Source organism: Ursus maritimus, unplaced genomic scaffold (genome assembly GCF_017311325.1).
Source record: "Ursus maritimus isolate PB19 unplaced genomic scaffold, ASM1731132v1 scaffold_13, whole genome shotgun sequence".
NCBI classification, from domain to species: Eukaryota; Metazoa; Chordata; class Mammalia; order Carnivora; family Ursidae; genus Ursus; species Ursus maritimus.
In genome coordinates, this window is record NW_024423675.1 from 55,559,357 (window position 1) to 55,581,347 (window position 21,991).

Below are 21,991 nucleotides of genomic sequence, written 5' to 3' on the forward strand. Positions count from 1 at the left end.
CAAAATGTCTCAATTTAGAATAGTAATACTGTATTCATGGATATAAACCTTGAATAACAGGTTTCATTGAACTTCACAGTTCCATTTATATGCAGGTGGATTTTTTCCATAAATATAGTACATACAGCATATAAATGGATTTTCTCAACCTTTACCTTGCCTTATTGTTAGAGTAAAAAATGGAACAAATGTATTAATTGACTTATCGGTAAGGCTTCTGGTCAACAGGCTATTAAGTTTTGGGGGAGTCAAAGATAACAGATTTTCAACTGGGGGGGTGGGTGCTCTGACCCCTCATTTAATGGTGAACTATAATGTATGAAAAACACAACATTTAAATTCATTGTGGGAAGCATATGGAGCAAGTGGGGGTTATGCATTAAAAACAAAAAAGGAATTTACTTTTTAAAGATTTATTTTAGAGCATGGGGGGAAGGGGGAGAGGGAGAAGGAAAGAGTCTCAAGTAGGATCTGTGCTGAGGGCAGAGCCCAGCATGGGGCTCGATCTCACGACCCTGAAACCACGACCTGAGCCGAAACCAAGAGTTGGAGACTGAACCAACTGCTCCACCCAGGTGCCCCAAAAGGACTTTGCTTTTTAAAAATGTTTATCAATTCAAGATGGTAACCATATAAATGTCAAGTTCTTTGTTCTTGGCATTTTTTCATTTCCCCAAAGTATGTGTGAAACTAAGAGTCTGGGAAGAATATTTTGACTAGGCTGGTAGTAACAGCATGGGTAGTGCTGATTAATGAAGTGCCAGTGAGCAGCCATACTGAAATTATGCCATCCAAAGTAGGTACAGAAAATTCACTGCTGTCATCACAAACCTGTGTTACGTATTTCAGCACTCCAGAGTTCCCTGTATTGTTCTCTTAGAGCTGGGATTTCCTGGAGACGGGAGGGATGGTGTCCAAAATCTAAGCCTTTTGGCTTTAATAAGTATCTTTACCTAGATTTCCTAGATGTTAAGCTTTTTATAGTTCTTTTAAAATATCTTCCTTTCAAATTCTCAGTGTTAAAGACCCGAACACCAGATTCTTCATAATTTTTATTTAAGTAATACATACAGGAGCTGAAGAAGATCATCGCAACCTCTTGATTAAAAATATTAAATACCAATTAAATAAGAGATTTTCCCCAACAGTGAGCATTTATTTTTGATTGTAGAACTTGAATATCTCTTGCACTGATACTTTTCTCTGGTTATCACTTGATCAGAAAAAATACTCGTCCCAGCTCAAACATTACCTTAGGGTGATAAGAAGTGAGGTTTATTAATTTCATAACAAATTACTGGTAAAAACAACTGATTTTTCCAAAATTGTGATTAATGAAAAATGCTCCTGAAGTCTTTCCCACATGGCAAGCTGTAGATAATGGGGCAAAGGTACTTGCTGCTGGATTGTACATGAGAAATCTGCAGCTAGAACTTTCTCTAAATGCTATCTTCAAAAATGGAACTCCTCCAAAAATCTCACTTTGTGCATTTGCAGTATTTCCATAGTCACTTGAAACTTGCCTCACTTCCAAATAGACTTAGTAATTAGAACAAAAAGGGATGCTCTTTTCCACTGTCACTTTCTACGTCAAATTATTTTTTAAAGATTTTTAATTTTTTTTTTTTTCAGTTACACCCAGTGTGGGGCTTGAACTCACAGCCCTGAGACCACGAGTGGCATACTGCACTGACCGAGCCAGCCAGGTGCCCTTGTTTTCATTCTGAAAAGCTGTGTACCTCGATGGTGATAAGGATGACGATCATCCACTCCAGGCGCAGCGCCCTCTTCTCCGTCAGGTGATTCCGCATCAGAACTGTCAGCTCCATGCAGTGCTGAAGCTTTTCATTCATAACCTGCATTAGGAAAATCTTAGGGAATACCCTGTTTTATGTATGAACAAGCGTGAGAACTAGGTAACGTCACATTTCAAAATTCTAAAGGTCTGAAATAGGTAAACGGAATTTACCCTCCAATTTTTGCTCCATTCTCTCCCCAAGGCCACCTGCCAATGTTAACCTGCCTCTTGTGAGTTCATCTAGAGACACTTTCTAATGCACAGACCAGCAAGAAGTACTTTACCTACTGAAGCTCTCAGATTCTTAAGATTTTGATGGAAGATGTAGAAACTAAAGGTTTTGAGTCCTAGTTTTTGGTAGCTGCCCTTGGGAGTTCAGTAGTTAAGAAAGGCAAACTTGAAACGTGTTATGGCCGAAACGCCCAAAAGATGATATATACAGGGGCGCCTGGGTGGCGCAGTCGTTAAGCGTCTGCCTTCGGCTCAGGGCGTGATCCCAGCGTTCTGGGATCGAGCCCCACATCAGGCTCATGCACTAGGAGCCTGCTTCTTCCTCTCCTGCTCCCCCTGCTTGTGTTCCCTCTCTTGCTGGCTGTCTCTGTCAAATAAATAAAATCTTAAAAAAAAAAAAAAGATGATATACACAATGATTACCTTCTAGAATTGTTCAGGCTCTTCTGTGCAGACCCCCAAATGGTACCATGTGACCAGCAGCACACTTGCTGTTAGCTGGCACTGCTTTTAGTGCTGAGCTGCAGAGCTTCCGGGCTCTGATGCCCCGCCACATGCTAGTTGGTGCAGAGTCACAGAAAACAGAATCTTTGGGGGTTTATTTTTTAACAGATTTTATTTTTAAGTAACCTCTACACCGAATGTGGGGCTCGAACTCATGACCCCGGGATCAAGAGTCACATGCTCTACAGAAAGCCAGCCAGGCACCCCCAGAAAACAGAACCTTTGAGTTTAAGACTTGGATGTGACCGCTGGTAGTGGTACCTCCTTAATCTCTGTATCTCACGTTCTTTTGGAAATTGGAAAAAGTCTGGAAACATTTAAAGTAGTTTGATTCCCCCTGATAACTGATGGGGCATGCTGAGGGTGTGGGTTTGGTCTGGAAATTTGAGACAATTGTCACAGACGCATTTTTGGGGACTGACGGAAATGTGTTAGCATACTGTATGTACTATGGTTATGCAGAGCATTAAACTGCCTCGGGGTGCCTGGTGGCTCAGTCAGTTAAGCTTCTGCCTTCCGATTGTCATGATCGCAGGGTCCTGGGATCCAGCCCTGCGTCCTACTCCCTGCTCAGCGGGGAGTTTACGTCTCCTTCTCCCTCTGCACCCCACCCCTACTTGTGCTCTTTCTCTCCTCCCTCTCTCTCATCTTGAAAAAAAAAAAAAAAAACTGCCTCAATAATGAGAACACAAGGGACCACAGTCATAGCATATATTCACCAGGTTTCCAGCCGTTATGGCCATCCTGTAGTTTCCACTCTGTGTCAGTGCTGAGAACAGTGCCTCCTCTCCTGCCTTCCTTCCAGTTTCTATTGGCTGCTCCATCTTGGTCTATAAACATGCTCATCCTCAGGCTGGCTTCTCTCTTCAGGGTGCTGGCCTGACCCTCTTCCATTTTCTTTCACCTCTGACTAGACACGTTCTTCCTCCACTTCCTCATCACCCAGTTTATTCTTTAGCCCTTAGAAGTTCCATATTACAACTCTTCTGAAACTTCTGTTTCCAAATTAGTAAATCTAACAACTTTTCTTGGTTCGAAACCTCAATGAACTCAAGCGTTTGACACCACCTAGACATGCACACTTCCTTTGGCGTTTTTCTCCCCTAAGATCGAGGTTCTACCTCTGGCCGTCATCTTTTCCTGGGTTTTCTCTACCTCCCCTTGCCTTTAGATGACATTTCCCAAAGTCCTGATCTTGTCCTTCTTGTCTTCTAGCTCTACACTCTGCATTACCGCACCCTAAACTTTGGTCACTTTGCATCCCACCATCACTCTGTGATGTGTGTGCCACCTGTACTATTATGTAATTTCCAAAAGACTTTGCTTCATACGTAAACTGCCATCGCCATAAATGGACAACAGTGTGATGTGAAAACAGTGTTGCCTACAGGAAGCTGAGCCTGACCCCCGGGAAAGTGGGAGTAGCATACATTGGAGGGCCCATCAGGAGCCACTAAACCACTAAACCAAACTAGTTCAGGGTCCATGTGTCACCTAAATTCATCTCTTGAACAAGTGTATGTTTCCCACATTGTGGGAAAGGCTTAAACTACTCTTTTCTACTCCCGAATGTAGCTGTTTCTCGTTTCTTCTCTGACTGAATTTCTAACTGCCTATAAAACATCTTATGGATTTCCTGACCACACCTCAAACTTAATGTTTCTCAAACTAAAACTGACATCGTGTCCAAGTCTATCCCTTGTCTTGGGTTCCCTTTCTCCGATCAGGTCATGCTGTCTTCCCAGTCACCTGGGGTGGAGATTTTTTTAAATTATTTGAGAGAAGAGAGAGCACAAGCAGGGGGAGCAGCAGGCAGAGGGAGAGGGAGAAGCAGACTGTTCTTAAGAAATAATGACTATTTCATGAAGACCTCCTATGTAGTATTAAGGAATACTAAGAAGGGGATAGATTCAAGACTGTCCATCATGGGGTATAACTGTAGGCAATGGGAATTAGAGATCAAAGATCTCCACCCCAGAGGTGCCTGGGTGGCTCAGTCCGTTAAGTGTCTGCCTTCAGCTCAGGTCATGATCTCAGGGTCCTGTGAGCAAGTCCCATGTCGGGCTCCCTGCTCGGCAGGGAGTCTGCTTCTCCCTCTGCCCTTCCCAACTCCCTGCCCTCCCACCCCCGACTTGTGCTCTCTCTTGCTTGCATAAATAAATAAATAAATAAATAAATAAATAAATAAATAAATTAAAAATAAATAAATATATATATCTATCTTAAAAAAAAATAGGCAGGTGCCAGGAAGAAAGGGTAGGGAGCCACAGACAGGGGAGAGCGTCTCAGACAGGAAACAGCATAGAGGCAAAGCATGCTAGATACTTAGAAGGAAGTACTTGAAAATGAGGTTGAGAAGGTAAGTTAGTGCCAAATTGTGAGAGGAACTGTAGACCCTAATTCCTGGGACCTGTGAATACGACATGACAAAGGAGAGTTATGACCTCATATGGAATTAATGCTGGCAATCAGCTGATAGCTTAAGACAGGGAGATAAACCTAGATTATGGGGGGGGGGGGAGGAAGTCCAGTGGAATCATGGGGGTCCTTAAAAGTGGAACTGGCAAGTACAAGAGCCAGCCATTGAAGTGATGCCATGTGAGGAGCCCTCAACTCGCCTCTGTTACATGAAGGGGCTGCAAGCCAAGGAATGTGGGCTGCCTGTGGCAACTGCAAAAGGAAGGAAAGAGCCTTTTCCTACACAGAGCCTGCAGAAAGGAACACAGCCTGCCAACACCTTGATTTTGGCTCAGTGACTCATGTCAGACCTCTGACCTACAGAGCTGTAATACAATACATTCGTGTTAAGCCAGTTTGGGGAAATTTGTTACAGCAGCAAGAGAAACTTACTACATGATGCTGCAACATTGGAATTTTATTAATGTGGAGTCCTTTGTTCAGTCTTCAAGTACTGGTTGTGTTGACTGTACTGTGCTGGGCAGAGGAGATGGAATGGTGAATAAGACAGACACATGTCTGCCTTCCAGCTAAAAGGTCCAGTGGAGGGGCTGGGGGCAGTCAGGAAGGTCTGAGAATGGTCTGGGGGAGAGAAGAAGGTGAGTGGCAGCAGGAGGGTTATAGACGGGGGCCTGAACAGGGGTCAGTATGGTATCCCCCGTTTCACCAGCCGAGGGCCTGTCATACAGACTTTCCATAGATATCTGTTAATGAACGAATGACACTGGGAAGAAAATGAAAGGATGGTGTGACTGGACGTGGAGGGTGAAGGAGAAAGAGGAAACCACCATGCCTTTCAGTTTTCTGGTTGACGGACAGATGGAGGAGGCTAGTGGTCCTGCCATGAGCTGAAATGGAGAACAGAGAAGGTTCAGTGTTTCCTGGGAGAATACATGGGTTTCGTTTTGAAATCTTAATCACTGATGAATTCTACAAATATTTACTGAGCATGTGCTCTATGTGAGGCCTTGCCAAGAACTGGGAAGATAACAGGGAAGAAAATAATGCTAGTCTCTGATCTCAGGGAGCCGACATTCTAGTGTGGAGTGACACACAGAACTGACTTGCAAAGGGACCCTACAAGATACGTCTGTGTGGAAGACATGTGAGATTTTAGTAGGCAACAGAAAACACCTGGAAGGCAAGCAGAGAACTGAGGTTAGAGATACTTATTTGAAAATCATCAAGAAAACATGGGAGCAGAAATCGTGGAACCGAAGAGGAGCGCTGTTGGAGCAGGCAGCATGAGGAGAGAAGCCAGGACAGAACTCTGGAGGACACCCACGGAGAAGGGGTGGCGAGGGACCCACCTCCGCCTGGCTTTTCTGCTCCCACTGCACTGCTGTGCCTCCCCTCTGATCTTTTCCAGTTGTCTCTTAACTACCACATGAAAGGACTTGACCTCCATCCTCAACTTCTTGGACTCCTTTCAGCACATCTCATGCCTAATACTATTTTTTTCTTAAGATTCTTTTCTCTGGGGGAAAAAAACCAACCAAACAGATGGAACAAAGAACAACCTTCTCCTGGCATTACCACGAACTCTCTTCGTCCTGGGCGTCGTCTTGTTAGACGGTCAAGCCAGTTGAAGGGCAGCACCAGCTCTTAATTCTCTTTTGTATCATGTGCAGCACCAGTGTCGTGTTGAGCACGTGAAGGAAGGCTAAATTCTTTCAACTTCTTCTAAATCATCTTCACATAACCCAACTGGTCTTAACTGCCCTTGGCGTGATAAGAAAAGAGTCTGAAAGGGGTGACTGGGTGGCTCAGTCGGTTAAGCGTCTGCCTTCGGCTCAGGTCATGATCCCTGAGTCCTGGGATCGAGCCCTGCATCGGGCTCCCTGCTCAGTGGGGAGTCTGCTTTTCCCTGCCCCTTCCCCCTGCTCGAGCTTTCTCTTGCTCTCAAATAAATCAATAAAGTATTTTTTTTTTTAAAAAAGGAAAGTACTCTGAGAAACAAAATCTGGGAACTTTTAGGTATGCTTGGTAACTTGTGGAAGATTTAACACCAAAAAGATGGCTCACAGTGGGCCTGGGAAATGAACAATTAGTGTAATGACTCAATCAAGCCACGAAGGGGATGATGGTAATGATAATTGGTCACCTCAGCTACAGGGGAGAAAAATTCAGTGGGACGTGAGAGTTCCATAAAAACTGTCAGTTACCAAAGGAATTCTGATGAGTGTAAGTTTTAGTTGATATGTAATGAGTTTTCAGAAACAGAATGTCCAAATCCATTAGATAAAGTGAAATGTAGTTCAAACCCATGTGGCCATCATGCCCAGCAGCCATTTACCTGCTAGAGATCCCAATCCACATACCTTGCCCTCTGGGCCCATGAGCCAGATACTCCCTCCGTCTCTGGTGTGCCCATCATATATTTAGATATTTAGGGGGAAAGTAGCTTCTATCCCTTTTGCTGCTGTGTTTTAAGAAAGGAGAGGGGGAATCCCACGAGTGTAGCTCCAATTTCCTGTAAGTCCCTTTCCCCCCTACTACATTGCCACTTCTACTTTTAGCTATCTTGCCCCAGTTCCTAACATAGAATCCAATAAAGATGTGGTAGAAATATGTAATTTATAAAGATAATTAAAATGAATCTTGAATTTTAGCTCCTAAAGAAAAAATAAAGTGGAGTTTCAGGGACTGTTGGTATTATGGAATTAATGTTTGTGTCCCCCTTAAATTCTTATAGTGAAACCCTAATCCCCAAAGTGACGGTACTTGGAGATGAGGCATTTAGGAGGTGATCAGGTATAGGTGAGGTCATGAGGGCAGGGCCCCTATGATGGAATTCATGTCGGACACGAGACAGCACTCTCTCCCCTGCCACGCGAGGACACAGTGAGAAGGTGGCGGTCTATGAACCGGAAGAAGGCCCCCAGCAGGAACCCGGTCTGCACACGTAATCAGAACACCCAGATGCAGTGTGGAAGTGCTGCACGCGAGAGATACCTACAAATACTCCAGAAGCACAGAGGCGCAGACCAGATGGGAAACCTTTCCGAGGACGTGACATTTGGGCTCACCAGGCAAAATGCAACCAGGCATGGTCCTGGCCCAAAGGTACGAAAGGAATCAAATCACATTAACTTGAAAGAACATAAGCTACAGATGTATCTATGATGATGCGAAATTTTAAAAGACCCTGATTTTTGTTCTGATTAACTGCAATGTATGCAGTCTCCCGATGTACTCAGCTGAGGACTGAGAAGCCAGTAGTACTGTCCTTATATCTCGTTCGTATGAGATTTTTAAAAAACTGCCACAGAGCTGACTTGTTCCAGGACTTTTCCAATTTGGGGACTGACGGACCCCACTGCACCTGCTCTCTGGGCTGCACAGTCAACTCTCCAATGGTGTCTCCACTGCAGGTGCCCATCCTGGTTTAGCAGAGTGATGACGCAGTGGTACTTTCTCCAGGTTTCCCCTTCCTTCTCAGTCGTTTGATTCTCGTCCCACTAGTTGATTATTTCATTGCATTTCCGTCTTCATTATTGATCCTGCTCTCACATTTCTCTTCTTCAACTCTGGCTTTCCTGTTGAACGTAGCACTCATGTGGAGTAAGTTCCTGAAAGACATCCTTATTTTTATACTTCTCCTCTGAACCGTACCCTCAGACCACCTTCATAATTGGTGACCATGATCTTGTTTCTCCTGTCCTGTGGTCTTGTGCACGAGGGACAGGTGAAGGACACCCTGGGCATCAGTAGTACAGACCCGTGACTTGAGGGAAGACAGGATGGGCTGGGGGGGCATGCAGCTCAAGCTCCAAGCCGCCAGTTACCTTGGTTCTTGCTCACCACCTTTACTGACTCAGTTAGGCACAGCAGGCTGGGCATCAGAAGAGGGAGAGAAGGTCTGCATCTGCTCGGTGGCGATGACTTTATAACTCGTCGCACTGATCCTGAGTCCATCGCACGTCTCCATTCCAAGAGAGAAAGGGACATCCACGAGCAGTAACTCTGAGTGCTCTCAGATTTGTCCCCAGCGAATGTGTCTCAGTGACACTGATGTTTTTGTTTAGTTTGTTATTACAGAATTCTCACAAGATGCTGTATTTTCAAATTAACTTTACTGAGGCATAATTTACATAGGGTAAAATGTAGCCATTCTAAGTATACAGTTGGAAGACTTAACAAATGGATTCCCTTGTAACTGCCTACACAACATTTCCATCCCCCCAAAACGTTCCCCTGTGCTCATTTGGAAACTACAGCCCCATCTACTCACCCCCTCGTCCAGCTCCAGGGAATCACTGACCCACTTTCTGTACCTATAGATTCGAATTGCCTTTCTAGATCCCATAATTACAACAGCACATGTTTTTGTGTCTAGATTTTTTTCACTCGGCATGACTCTGATATCTGCCCATGTTGTGGCATGGATTCAGTAATTAATTTACTGTTGCTGAGTGGTATTCCACTGTATGCACACACTGTGTTTATCCACTCACCTACTGATGGGCACCTGACTGCTGTTTTTGGGCTATTACGAGTTTGGGGCCAGTATGAATAAAGCTGCTGTGATCATTTGTGTATGAAACAGTGTGAGGACATGTGTTTTTATTTCTCCTGGGTAAAATACTTCAAGACGTGGAATGGTTGGGTCTTACAGTAAGACAATGGGTAAGTTTATGAGAAACTGCCAAGCTACTGTACCAGTTTATATTCCCACAAATCATGAAGCTCCAACTGCTCCACATCCCTTCTAACACTTGGGATCAGTCTCTTAGATTTTAGCCATTCTAATGGGTGTGTAGTGAAATCACGTTGTAGTTTCGATCGCACTTCCCTGGTAAACAAGGATGTTGAACATCTTTTCATGTTCATTTGGCCATTTGCATTGTTTTCTTTTGGGAGGTATCTGTTCAAATCTTTTGCCCATTTATATATCTTTATCTTTATTTTTTTAAAAAGATTTTTATTTATTTATTTGAGAGAGAGCCAATGAGAAAGAGCGTGAGCAGGGGGAGGGGCAGAGGGAGAAGCAGTCTCCCTGCTGAGTGGAGAGCCCTGCACGGGGCTCCATTCCTGGACCCCGGGATCATGACCTGAGCTGAAGGCAGACTCTTAACCGACTGAGCCAGCCATGTGCCCCTCTTTGCCCATTTAAAAAATTGGGCTGTCCTTTAAACACTGAGTAGAGAGAGTTCTTTTTCTATGCTGGGTAAGTTCTTTGGCATGTATGTCTACTGAGAACATTTCCTCCCAGCCTGTGGGACACTTAACAGTGTCCTTCAAAGATGTTTTTAGTTTTGATGAAGTTCAACTCACGAAGTTTTCCCTCCAAAGTTCATGCCTTTTTTTTTTTTTGGTCCTAAGAAATCTTTGCCTGGCTGAAGGTCATGAGGCTTTTCTCCTATATTTTCTTCCTGAAGTTTCATAATTTTAGCTTTTATATTTAGGTCTCTGATTCATTTTAAAATGGTGTGAAATAAAGGACGGAGTTCAGCTATTCAATTGTTCCAGCACCATTTGTTGAAAATATTATCCCTTCGTTATTGAACTGATTTATATTTGTCGAAAATCAATTGCTTGGGGTGCCTGGGTGGCTCAGTTGGTTAAGTGTCTGCCTTGGGCTCAGGTCATGATCCTGGGGTCCTGGGATTGAGCCCCACATCAGGCTCCCTGCTGAGCCTGTTTCTCCCTCTCTCTCTGCCCCTTCCTCTCCTGGTGCTCACTCTCTCTCAAATAAATAAATACAATCTTTAAAAAAATTTACTCCTAAGTAATGTGAGGTTTTGATGCTATTGTAAATGGTATTTCAAATTTTCATTTTCCAATTGTTGATTGGCAGTATAAAGAAAAACAATTATTTTTTATAGTGACCTTGGATTTTGCAACCTTGATAAATTCACTAATTAGTTCTAGTAGCTTTCCTGTAGATTCTTTAGGACATTCTACATACAAGATCCTGTTGTCTGTGAATAAATTCAGTTCTACTTCTCACAGGATGTTAAATCTTGGGGCTATACATAAAGCCACCAGAGGGACTCGTGCCTTTTCTAGCTGGCACTGCATGGGGCTTTTTCCACAGGTCTAGAGTGCCAGCGGCTGGCTTTGCATCCGCTTCTCCCAACGGCAGATGTGTGACAGTGGTTACGTGTCAGTCCTTTCACGGAGGGACTCAATCTCAAGCTGGCCTTGATAATGGAAGACGGAGGATACTCAACATACTACAAGTAGGGGGAAGGAGCCTACACAGCCCTTTTGTTCTCACTGGTGTTTTTCTTATGTTTGCACTTGATCTTAGCCATGAATGAGTTGACCATTTGGTTGTTAAGGTCTTCTTCACTCAAGGTGTCCTCAGTTGTAGACCTGATGCCAATAATTCCATCTTGTATAGTGAGGATAGACACATAAAAACGGCCACCTTCCAAGAGAAAGATCAGACCATTTCGTTGGCATAGCCCTCCTGCCTAAGCCAAGTGGCAGTGGCATTTGGCTTACGGATGATTCAGAACATGAGACCAGTGACGCCTGCTGCCAGTGCCGCTGGTGGTGTGAAGCAGGGAACCATTAGAGCAACAGCACTGTGAGGGTGATGTGGGTCACAGTGCTTACCCTGTAGGCTTCTAAAATTTTCTCCACCTTTTTCAAAATCTGAAGTCTGTGTTAGGCAGACTTCTACGACGCCACCCAAAGGTCCTTGTGTCTGAGCATTCACACCCTTGTGCAATCCCCTCCCCTGGACCGTGGGCTGGGCCTAGTGACCTGTTTCTAACAACAGAATACAACAAAAGTGATAGGCTGTAATCACTGTGATTAGGTTACAAGAGACTGTGAGTCTGTCTTGGTAGTGCTCTGGCCCACTTCTCTCACTTGCTCACCCTCATCAGACAAGCTGCCGTGTTGGGAGATGCTTGCTCTCTGGAGAAGACTATGGGAACTGAGGGAGGCCTCTGGCCAACAGCTTGTGCGGAACTGAGGCTTCAGCCCAACACCCTGAGAGGAACTGAATCTTGTCAACAACAAATGGGTAAAAATTAGGAAGTTCACCTTCCCAGCTGATCCCTGAGATTACTGCAGCCTTGTGAGAGAGCTGGAGGCCCTGGCTGAGCTGGACCTGGGTTCCTGACCCATACACTGGAAGATAGTAAGTGCTGTTTTATAAACCACTCAGTTTTGGAACAATTTGTTTCACAGTAATAGCTAACTAATACAATCACAGGAGATCCCTCAACTCAGTAAAGCTTTTAGCATCCCTTTTATAGCCTCTGAAACTTCATCCCAGTCCACAACCTTGTAAGTCCAGTGCTTTTCATGTCTGACCAGACATCTGGATTGTCAAATCGTATCTAGACATTTAGTATCTAAAACCATTTTGGAATCCACTGAAATTTGAATCTTATAGTATCACTGATCAATCTTCTTGCATCAGCTAAAAGCAACATAGTTTAGGATGGGCCTCTTTCCCTGACCACTGGCAGTGACCGCTGCTCTTCTGTGCTGGAAGGCGCCCATACAGGCAGAGGTGGTAACAAGGTCAGTGACAAATAAGGAAACTTCGATGTTGTTATTCAAGGGGAAATGTCTGGCCTGGAGAAAAATATATAGATACCGGAGCTGCCGTAACATTCAACGAGCCATGGTGGGCCGCTGAAATTGTGCGTCATTTTTTTAAAAGATTTGTTTGAGAGAGAGTACGCATGCGCATAAGCTGAGGAAGGGAGAGAGCCCAATGCAGGGCATGACCCTGAGGTCATGACCTGAGCCAAAATCAAGAGCTGGATGCTCAACCAACTGAGCCTTGCTGGTGCCCTGTAAGTCATTTATTTTTGACGGGGCATAAGATGAATGTGGGGAAGTGGTAGGAAATAAGATTGAAAAAGAGGAGAAAACATGAAGGCCCTTGTATATGAAGCAAAAAACCTGAACATAACACTTGAGGCAATGAGGGGAACTGGAGGTACTTAGTGGGAAGGAGTGAGAGAAGATAATCAGTAGATGTTAACATCAAGATAAATCAGATGCTGAAATTATCTAACAAGAATTTTAAAGCAGTCATCATAAAACTGCTTCAATAAGCAATTATGAACATGCTTGAATAAATGGGGGAAAAAAAGTCCCAGCAAAGAGATAAAAAACATAAGAAGAACAGGAAAATTTTAGAACTGAAAGATACAATAAGTAAAATAAAAAACCCAATGATGGGCTCAGCAGCAGAATGAGGGTGATGAAGAAAAGAATCCGTGAACTCGAAGACAGAATACTGGAAATTACCCCATATGAACAACACAGAGGAAACAGCCTAGAGAACAAGTGAACAGAGCCTCACATACATGTGGGAGTGTAAGAAAGGACCTGATGTTCATGTTATCCCATCAGAAACCAAGCAGCCCAGAACTACATGCCACAGCATTTTTCAGGTGCTGGAAGAGAACGGTCAACCCAGAATCCTAGAGCTGGTGAAAATATCCTTCGGGAAGGAAGGGGAAATCAAGAAAGTCTCAGATAAAGTACAACTAGGAGAATCTGTTTCTATAGACTTATCCTAAAGGAATAACTAAAGAATGTTCTTGAAACAGGAAGGAATCAATAAAGGAAATCATGGAACATCATGAAGGAAAAAAGAACGACAGAAAGAATAAAAATATAGATAAATACAATAGAATTTACTTCTTTTGAGTTTTCTTAATTATATATGTTGGTTAAAGCAAAAATTGGTAACAGCAATGGAGTTCTCAATGTCTGCAGAAGAACAGTTCAGACAATTATACTGTAAATGGTGGAGGGTAAAGGGATGTGAAGGATAGCAGATTTCTGTACTTGATTTAATCTGGTAAAATGTCAAAACCAGTAGACTGTGATAAGCTATGTCTGTATAATGTATCTAGGGCAACCACTACATATCTATGCAGAGATATACTAAAAATATACAGATACATAAATCAAAATGGAATTAAAAAAAATGTTTAAGTGACACCCAGGAGGGTGGGGTTTGACACAGACAACTTACATGGATGGCAAGGGCATGATGCTCAATGGAAAAAAGTCAGTTTTAAAAGTCACACCCTGTATGACTGCATTTTCAAAATGACAAAATTATGGAGATGGAGAATAGATTACTCGTTGCCAGGGGTTAGGGATGGTGGGGGAGGGAGGCAGTGTGACTAGGAAGGGGCAGCTCAAGGAGATCTTTGTGGTGACAGAACGGCTCTGCATCTTGACCGCGTGGTTACGGACCTCAACGTAATAAAAGGTCACAGAACTATGTGCACACGTCATACAATGTCCATTTTGTTTCCTACCCTCCTTCCCCGCATAGTTTATCTTCATCATGACCACCTCCATCCACTTTCATCATTCTCTTGATACCTATGTCACTCTTCTCAATTTTGCTTCCATGCTTCTAAATGCTTGTGTGACGGTTCTCATTGGATGGCTTCTTGCCACTTACTCTCAACATATCTTAAATTTTGCTTCTCCACTCCCCTAGTCCCACCTGTCTGTGTTTTGCCATCTTCCTACCTGTAACTTACAGGCACACGTCAGTCATCCTTGACTCTTCCCCGTCCCTGGCCTCCCATGAACCAACTGCTTGATATTAGAGAATTCTTTCTTGAATTCATTTCTATTCTCACTGCCACAAACACAGTTCTGGGACCCATGAACTCTTAGATTCAAGTCTTGCTTGAGAGTTGACAAGAGCTTACTAAAGGAAGAGTAGACCTCTAAACTCTTACTACTTTTACCTAGTTTGCAAAGCAAGTATCAAAATATTCTTTGATGTAATAAAGGAAAGTGTTTAAAGCTGTCTGTATCTAGGAGATGCAGAAGGGGAAATCCAGAGATCTGAATAAAAGTCAAACAAGATATTTCTCCAAAACCAGTTAAATGCATTTACTTAATTTAAAATTTCTCTTCATGTAGTCATACAAATTAAAAGCAGAGTTGTGTCTTTCTCAATAAAAGTGCAAAATACATACCTTAACTCTACGAGCAATGCTAAGGAACTGACAAGTTTTATCATAAAGTTGTTCCAGGTTTTCTCTGTCCCAGTAGAAATCGGGAGTGATCAAGAAGTCTGAACTCAAGTTTATACGGTGCCTTAAAAAAACCAAAAATTATAACTTTTTTATCTTGAATTAAAAATCACAGTCTTTATTTCTTTTTACAAAGTACTTCATGAAAACATTTGTTAATGCTGACCTTTGTAATACTTCTGAGAAATGTATAAATAAAAAGATTTACATAAGAATTTCAAAATTTGTAACCAAATTAACTCAATCTTTAGCGTTAATGTTATTTATAAGTAGTTCAAAAAAAGAAACCCCTATCATTTTGCTCTCAATTTCTGAGCTTTTTTCTGTTTTCATTAACTTTTACAATATACACACATTTTTTGATGGATAGGTAATCATATGGCTTAAAAATAAAAAAGATAGAAAAGGTAAACTGACAAATCTCACTCCTATTCTTATTCCCATCTTTCCCTTTCTCCCACCCACAACAAGTAACCACTGTTAGCTTACTCTCTATTCTTCCAGTGTTGGTGTAAACACTGGGCAAGCGCACACACACACACACACACACACACACCCTTAATTTCTACCTTTTTACGTAAGAAGCCTGTGCTTACTTTTAAATGAAAATTTAAGACACAGAAGTAACACATAAATAGTTGTTCACTATAACAAAGAAAACTCCAGAGAAGAACTCAGAAAACAGTAGTCGGCCTTCTTACCCTAAAACACAATTCAAATCCTTTAGGCCCTGTGAACACTTTACTGTGTCCTTCCAGACCTCTCTATGCATACATTCATGTGTGTGTGCATACAAACATGTATGTGTGGTATGCATACACTGTGAGATAAAGATGAATATTCATTTTTGTTTGTTTACACAAACTGGATCATACCATACATGATTTGGACTTAACTTTTCACCCAATGTTGTAACTTGCCATGTATCTATTCATAGATTTACCATGTTCCTTTTAATAACACACAAGCACTTCTATGGTAAAGAGAAGACAACTTAGGATAAGAACAATAAAACTCTATAGAAACTGTTCACAAACCTACGTATATTTAGTCCTAACTTCTGAGTTTTGATATGATTACAATCGGCCGCATCAAATTCTGCTGGCATTACTAAGAGAAGAGGATAGAGACTGTCTTTACCCCATTTCTTAGAAGCTCAAGGCTTTAGATGTGCTGCAGGATGCTCCCAATGAGTGGGTTATTTGGTTGGCATCCTGAATCAGGGCCCCTGGGCTACGAGGAACACATAGGTGACAAAATCCTGGACCACTTCTTTCCAGGCCAATCTCTAAGGGGGATGTGGAACCACAACTCTCAAACTCGTTACAGCGATCCTTGGCCGCTCATGCCATGTACTTGGATGGACAAGACACTGAACGAGGCTGCCTGGTGAGAAGCATGCCAAGATTCAGGATGTTTCATCCCATAAATCCTGGGAAAATTACAAAAAAGAAATAAACTGAACACCTTTTCAGAAACTTCTTTAACATGATGCATCGATGTTCTTCTTCGGTCTTACGACACTGTTCCCTCCCATCTCTGAAAGTGGATGGCATCTTTAAAATGGATGATGCCTTACAAGTGGCGGCTGTGACTTAGCTGTCATTGCCGTTAACTTCCCTCTTGCTTTCCTTTTATGTATGCCCAAGAGGGAAGGTGATGGAATCCACAGCCAATAAAGCTAAAGGAGTTATTTCAGTGTAAGACGTTAATTCTGTGATAAGAAAGCACTGTATCATAGCTTAACTGGCAGCACTGATCTGCTGAGGCATCTGACGGCCTGTCTCAGAGTCGGTGACACATGGTATATAATGTTTCCGTAGCACTTGCTTCTATTTAGCAATAGCATGCAATTATGTATATATATATTTTAATTCCGATGTAGTTTACAGTGTTACATTAGTTATACTAGGTGTACGATATGGCGATTCATCAATTCGATACACTGCTCAGTGCTTGTTATGATAAGTGTACTCTTAATCCCCTTCTCCTATTTCTACACGTGCCACCCCCCCCATCCCCCGGCAACCATCTGCATCTGTTCTCTATAGTCAGGAGTCTGTTTTTTGGCTTGCCTCTTTTTCCTTTGTTCATTTGTTGTGTTTCTTAAATTCCACATATGAGTGAAATCATAGGGTATTTGTCTTTCTCGGACTTATTTTGCTTAGCATTATATTCTCTAGATGCAATGAGATACTTTTACTGAGAATTCCCATTACCCAAATTCTAGAACATATCTTTCTACCTACAAAGAACATCTACTGGGTTCCCTTATGTAGGTTTAATTATGATCTCCGGGCACATGCAGAATTTCTTGCAGTGCAGTCCTAGCACAGCCCAAGTGCCTCTAATGGGCAAGAGGTCCCCCTGTTTAGAATCTGTGAGATCAAAGTGGCTGCGCTTCCCATAAAGGCACGTTTCTTTTTACTATACAAGTACAGGAATGTCTTCTTCAGACTGTTAAACACATATATTAATTTTATTTACAGAGAAAATTCTACCTCAGGGCAAAGAGTTCACCCATTTTCTGCATAACTTCTTCATGAGATAGTTTCACTTTCTTCCCAGCTTTTAAAGCCTATTTGAGAGGGGAAAAAAATACACACATACATACATACGTCCATACAAACATATCTCCAACAAGTAACAGGACCATAAAGCACATTCTAGAGCAGATGTACATGACATCTCTTGGATGATGTCTCTCAGTCATTTCTCTTTGAAATTTCAACATCTTAATAGGTAGAAATTTCATATTCCCTTGTTCCATTTCTCTTCTCAATAGCGTTTTCTAGGATCTACATTCCTAATCTTTTATTGAGAAAGCTGAGCCTCTTCTCCCAAGTATAATTCCATTATTCTTTCACAGTAAAAACAAAATTACAGTAAACATGAGTTTTGGTGTATTCTGATATAACTTTATATGTATTTTTCAAGCCACTATTTGTCTCATAATTCAGCAAAATACTTTTCAATAGAGAAAACTGGTCATTATCCTCTTCCTTAGAGAGGAAAGAGCTAGCTCACTTTTTAAAAAATTCAGTTACATTAAAAATATTACACCATCAGAAGAAAGTAATTAGAATTCTAAGTTTTCAAAAGTAAAAAAACAATGTAAAAATTTTTATTTTAGATATAATGACTGTTCTGTTTTTGCTTAAATTCAGTGTAACTTTTCTAGCATTTATTACTACTTTATTGTACTCCTAAGTATATTTTTAGGGTGGGAAATTTGTATTTTTCTCAAATAGAAATCAATCCTTGAAAACAAGCATAAAAGTGGTATAATTACCTCTGGAATTGACTGAATAGACTCAACAAATTTATCCAGTGATGCCTCCCAAATAGCCAGTTTCACTGGGAAAAATGAATAACAACGGATCATTTTTCATCATCGTATTCGTGTCGATACAGGATGAATAACTAATTGCCCGGTACCTCCGCCGCCGTTTCAACAAGAGTTTAGGAAGCAAATACGCTAACAATGTGCAACTGAAACTTAAGAGTAGTTCATTATCATTATCGAGGATAGCACTGAGTGAACAAGAGGGAGCAAAGAGAAGGTATCCAAGCTCTGTCAGCAGACCAAAGTGATATTTGGTAGCATTCCCGATTTTCTGATGCTGCATCTCAGAAACCCAGACAGTGTAAGCTACACCCCGAAGGGAAGCGTGGCTCTGTTGACGGGGCAGGAACCAGGCCTTTCCCGCCTTCCCTCCTACTCCTTACTCTCCTCGGGGCTGAGCTTAAGCTCCCAAGTCCACGAAGCCTGCTGGAGTGGTGTGGACAAGGCCACATCAGCCGCAGCCGAGTGCCGGGGACGGCCACGCCACTCTCAGAGAACTTCTGCAGTTTTACCCAGTGCGTGGATCTCTGTCCCATCGCTGTGAGGCACCGGTGTGCGCTTTTCCCCAGAGGCCTGTGCCCAGTCACACTGGGCTTTCTCTGCCTGGATTACAGACAACTCGAGAGCCACCACCACGCAGAAGAAGACAGGAAAACAAAGGGGATAACGATACTACAAAAAATATTTTTGGAGAGGGTAAGTTTTATCAATACAGTTAATAAAGAATGAAGAGCTTCAGCACAGACACTCGACTTTATTCTCTGGTGTTTCTCTTGGAAGGAGAAGAAATGTTACGGCTTTGCTGAGTAATCTGTGAAAACACGCCTAAATCTTTACTGAATGCTTAAAGTTCCCCGATGAAATGAAAACTATGTAACACTTTCTCTGATAAGTAGTATTAACCTACCTGAAAGGCAAAGAGCATTCGAGAAAGCAAATTTCTCTAGAATGGCATCATCTATATCTAGCTCCGAATTTAATCTGATTTCCCCTCTGTGAAGTTTCGACTGTCCCCTGTGAAAAGGAAAAAAAAATTCTAAATCTTAAAAAGCACTTTTTCTTCAAAAAAAATTTTTTTTTCTTTTGAAGTAGTCACCTTGTACTCTCTTTCTAGAGGTCATTTTGGCAATTTGTATCTAGAGTCTTAAAAATGTTCTTACACCCTTTGATCCGAGTAGTCCCACTTCTAGGAATTTATCCTAAGGAAATAATCAAAGATGCAAAGAAAGATCTGTGTAGGAAAACTGTTTTATGGTCAAATGCTTAACAGTAAAAAATCAGGAAAGAAACTAAATCTTCAATAGGAGAATGGCTCATTTATAAGAAATCCACACAGCAAAAATTAACAAGCATGTTTTGATTTTTTGTAGAAAGGGAAAATGATCACAAAAAATTGCTAACTGATCAGATATTGAACATAAAGCTATCTATACAGTGTAATCTAAAGTCACACCGACATGGTGAGAACGGGGAGGGAGATGCGGAAGTGGTGAAACGGTGAGGTGCGCTGTGAGGACTTTGGGAGGACTGGGAGACAGGGAATGGCAGGGAACTTGGGAACATACATGTCACAAGCAAACAGGAAACACACAGGGTAAACCGTCACAGAAGATGTGAGGCAAGATATGGGCAAAGCGGTGGACAAGAAGGCCATGGGAGGCAGCGAGGCAGAATGTGCCGACCACCTCAGGTGGGAGGAAAAGGAAAAGACAAGACAGAGCGGAGTCGACAAGTTGCTTTAGGGAAGGAGCCCGGCCAACACCACAGAACTGCCTGAGGCAGCAAACAGCTAGAAGCCCTGGCAGGACTCACCTAACAGCCAGGGCGGTGGCAGTGGTGATGACACCAAACATGGGATCTGACATTCAAGAGACCCCAGTTGGGGCCTTTACTCTTCCATGGACTGTAAGGTACTGAGTGAGTGTGAGTGTGTTTGCGTGTGAGTGTGTGTGTGTGTGTCTGTGGGTACCTAGTAACAGTCTGATCTGGAAATAGAGCACAGAAGGGAAGTTCCTGGGAAGCACAACCACAAGGCTGGGTGCTTAATAAGAAAATGAATAAAATTCTATTAGCTTTTCCTCTATTGTGCCTCTCGGGTTCACATCCTCACTTTCAAATGCATCCACTCGGGGCCCAGGCCCTCACTCACTGGTCGGGTGCCCTTAGGTAGGATGAAACATCTCTCAACCTTGTCCGAAGGCTGGTTAAGGCCATTTGTAGGGTTTTTTGTCCGGCCTAAATGAAAGGATGCCTGGGAAGCACCTAGAACAGCGCCTGGCACAGGGCGAGTAGCTCATCTTTGTTATAGCTCTGATTCCATCTTGTCTTTCTACAGCTGGTGTCTCTTCCAAATTTTTCTAAAGCTCTGCTTTCATCACTTCCTTTAATATAAAGAATTCTTCTTCCGTATTCCACTAGACAAGTAACTCCCCGAGGGAAAAGGCCTTTCGATCCTGTTCGCACTGCCATCTCTCTTCATCTTTTCCCTGCTTGCTGAGACAAGAAAATCAGCCAGGATGCTGCTTGCCCACACATCTTCCCTGGGAATCCAATGTCAGGCGCCCCCACTTTCTGCAGGCACCCCCATTTATACCAGTGGTTCTCTCAGATCGCATCCTCATCCATACTCAAACTCAACACGGGAAAACTGGACTTACGAGAAACCTTTACTAGAATAACTTGATAGGTTCATTCTGATGAAGGCAGAGCATTTTGCTGATTCAGGCTGCTTAGGACACTGACCATTTCGGGGTTATACTATCCATTTCTTTTAATTTATAAGTAGCCTGACAAGTTCAAGCGATTATGTTTACCTACTAATATTTATTATATTGTTTAGGCTTTAGATTTGTACCAATAACTTTTGTCTTAAAATGAGTCTCCAGGTGCATAAGCTGTTTATCGCCTCCACTGCTTGATGTCCTTTTTGTAAACTTGATAAAACGCTTACTCTGTTTTTATGTAGTTAAGCTCTTCATTTTCCCAGTGCACCAGGGCGATTTCGTAGGGCTGGATTTCATGCTTTTCCAAGACTTGCATCACATGCTTCATCTAGAAGAGACAGAAGATAATCCAAAATCAGACGGACTCTCTCAGAACAGAACTATGGTACAGGGTTAACGCTTCTAACATTTTTCATTACATCTGATGACATTTCTTCTGCTTAGTTTTTTTTTTTTTTTAAAGATTTTATTTATTTATTTGACAGAGATAGAGACAGCCAGCGAGAGAGGGAACACAAGCAGGGGGAGTGGGAGAGGAAGAAGCAGGCTCATAGAGGAGGAGCCTGATGTGGGGCTCGATCCCATAACGCCGGGATCACGCCCTGAGCCGAAGGCAGACGCTTAACCGCTGTGCCACCCAGGCGCCCCTCTTCTGCTTAGTTTTTAATTAGCAATACTCTGCCTCAGAGAAACCTCACTGGCTATGATACTGCCACTGTGCAAAGCTCTTCTGTCTATAGTTTTTAAAGAAAAGGCAAATTCTTTGCGATACTAAACTCATCAGGATAATACATTGTTTTTATATTTAGAAAACACAGATTGGCATAAAGAAGAAAAATAAAATTATCCCATTCCACAACCCAAAGAAAACCAACTAGTAACATGGTTTGTAGCCTTTAAATCTTTTAAAAAATATGTAAGTTACAAAACTGTAAAAATTTAA

At 42.3% G+C, this 21,991-nt stretch overlaps 1 protein-coding gene across 4 annotated transcripts in view; it reads right to left on the minus strand.

Moving 5' to 3' along the window:
* Positions 1-1,039: 1,039 nt before the first annotated feature.
* Positions 1,040-21,991, minus strand: part of RMND1 (required for meiotic nuclear division 1 homolog) — a 39,675-nt gene continuing 18,723 nt past the window's right edge. For 2 of the 4 annotated variants that reach the window (XM_040627965.1, XM_008694999.2), the window contains exons 6-12: positions 21,276-21,376; positions 19,233-19,339; positions 18,272-18,336; positions 17,481-17,557; positions 14,923-15,043; positions 1,740-1,856; positions 1,040-1,252 (exon numbers count right to left, since the gene is read on the minus strand). In XM_040627965.1, coding sequence (XP_040483899.1) covers positions 1,211-1,252; positions 1,740-1,856; positions 14,923-15,043; positions 17,481-17,557; positions 18,272-18,336; positions 19,233-19,339; positions 21,276-21,376 — 630 coding nt within the window. In that variant the 3' untranslated portion in view covers positions 1,040-1,210. Of the gene's footprint in view, positions 1,253-1,739; positions 1,857-5,074; positions 5,839-14,922; positions 15,044-17,480; positions 17,558-18,271; positions 18,337-19,232; positions 19,340-21,275; positions 21,377-21,991 lie in introns of those variants that run through there. The other 2 variants (XM_008695000.2, XM_040627966.1) reach the window with 2 other exon arrangements.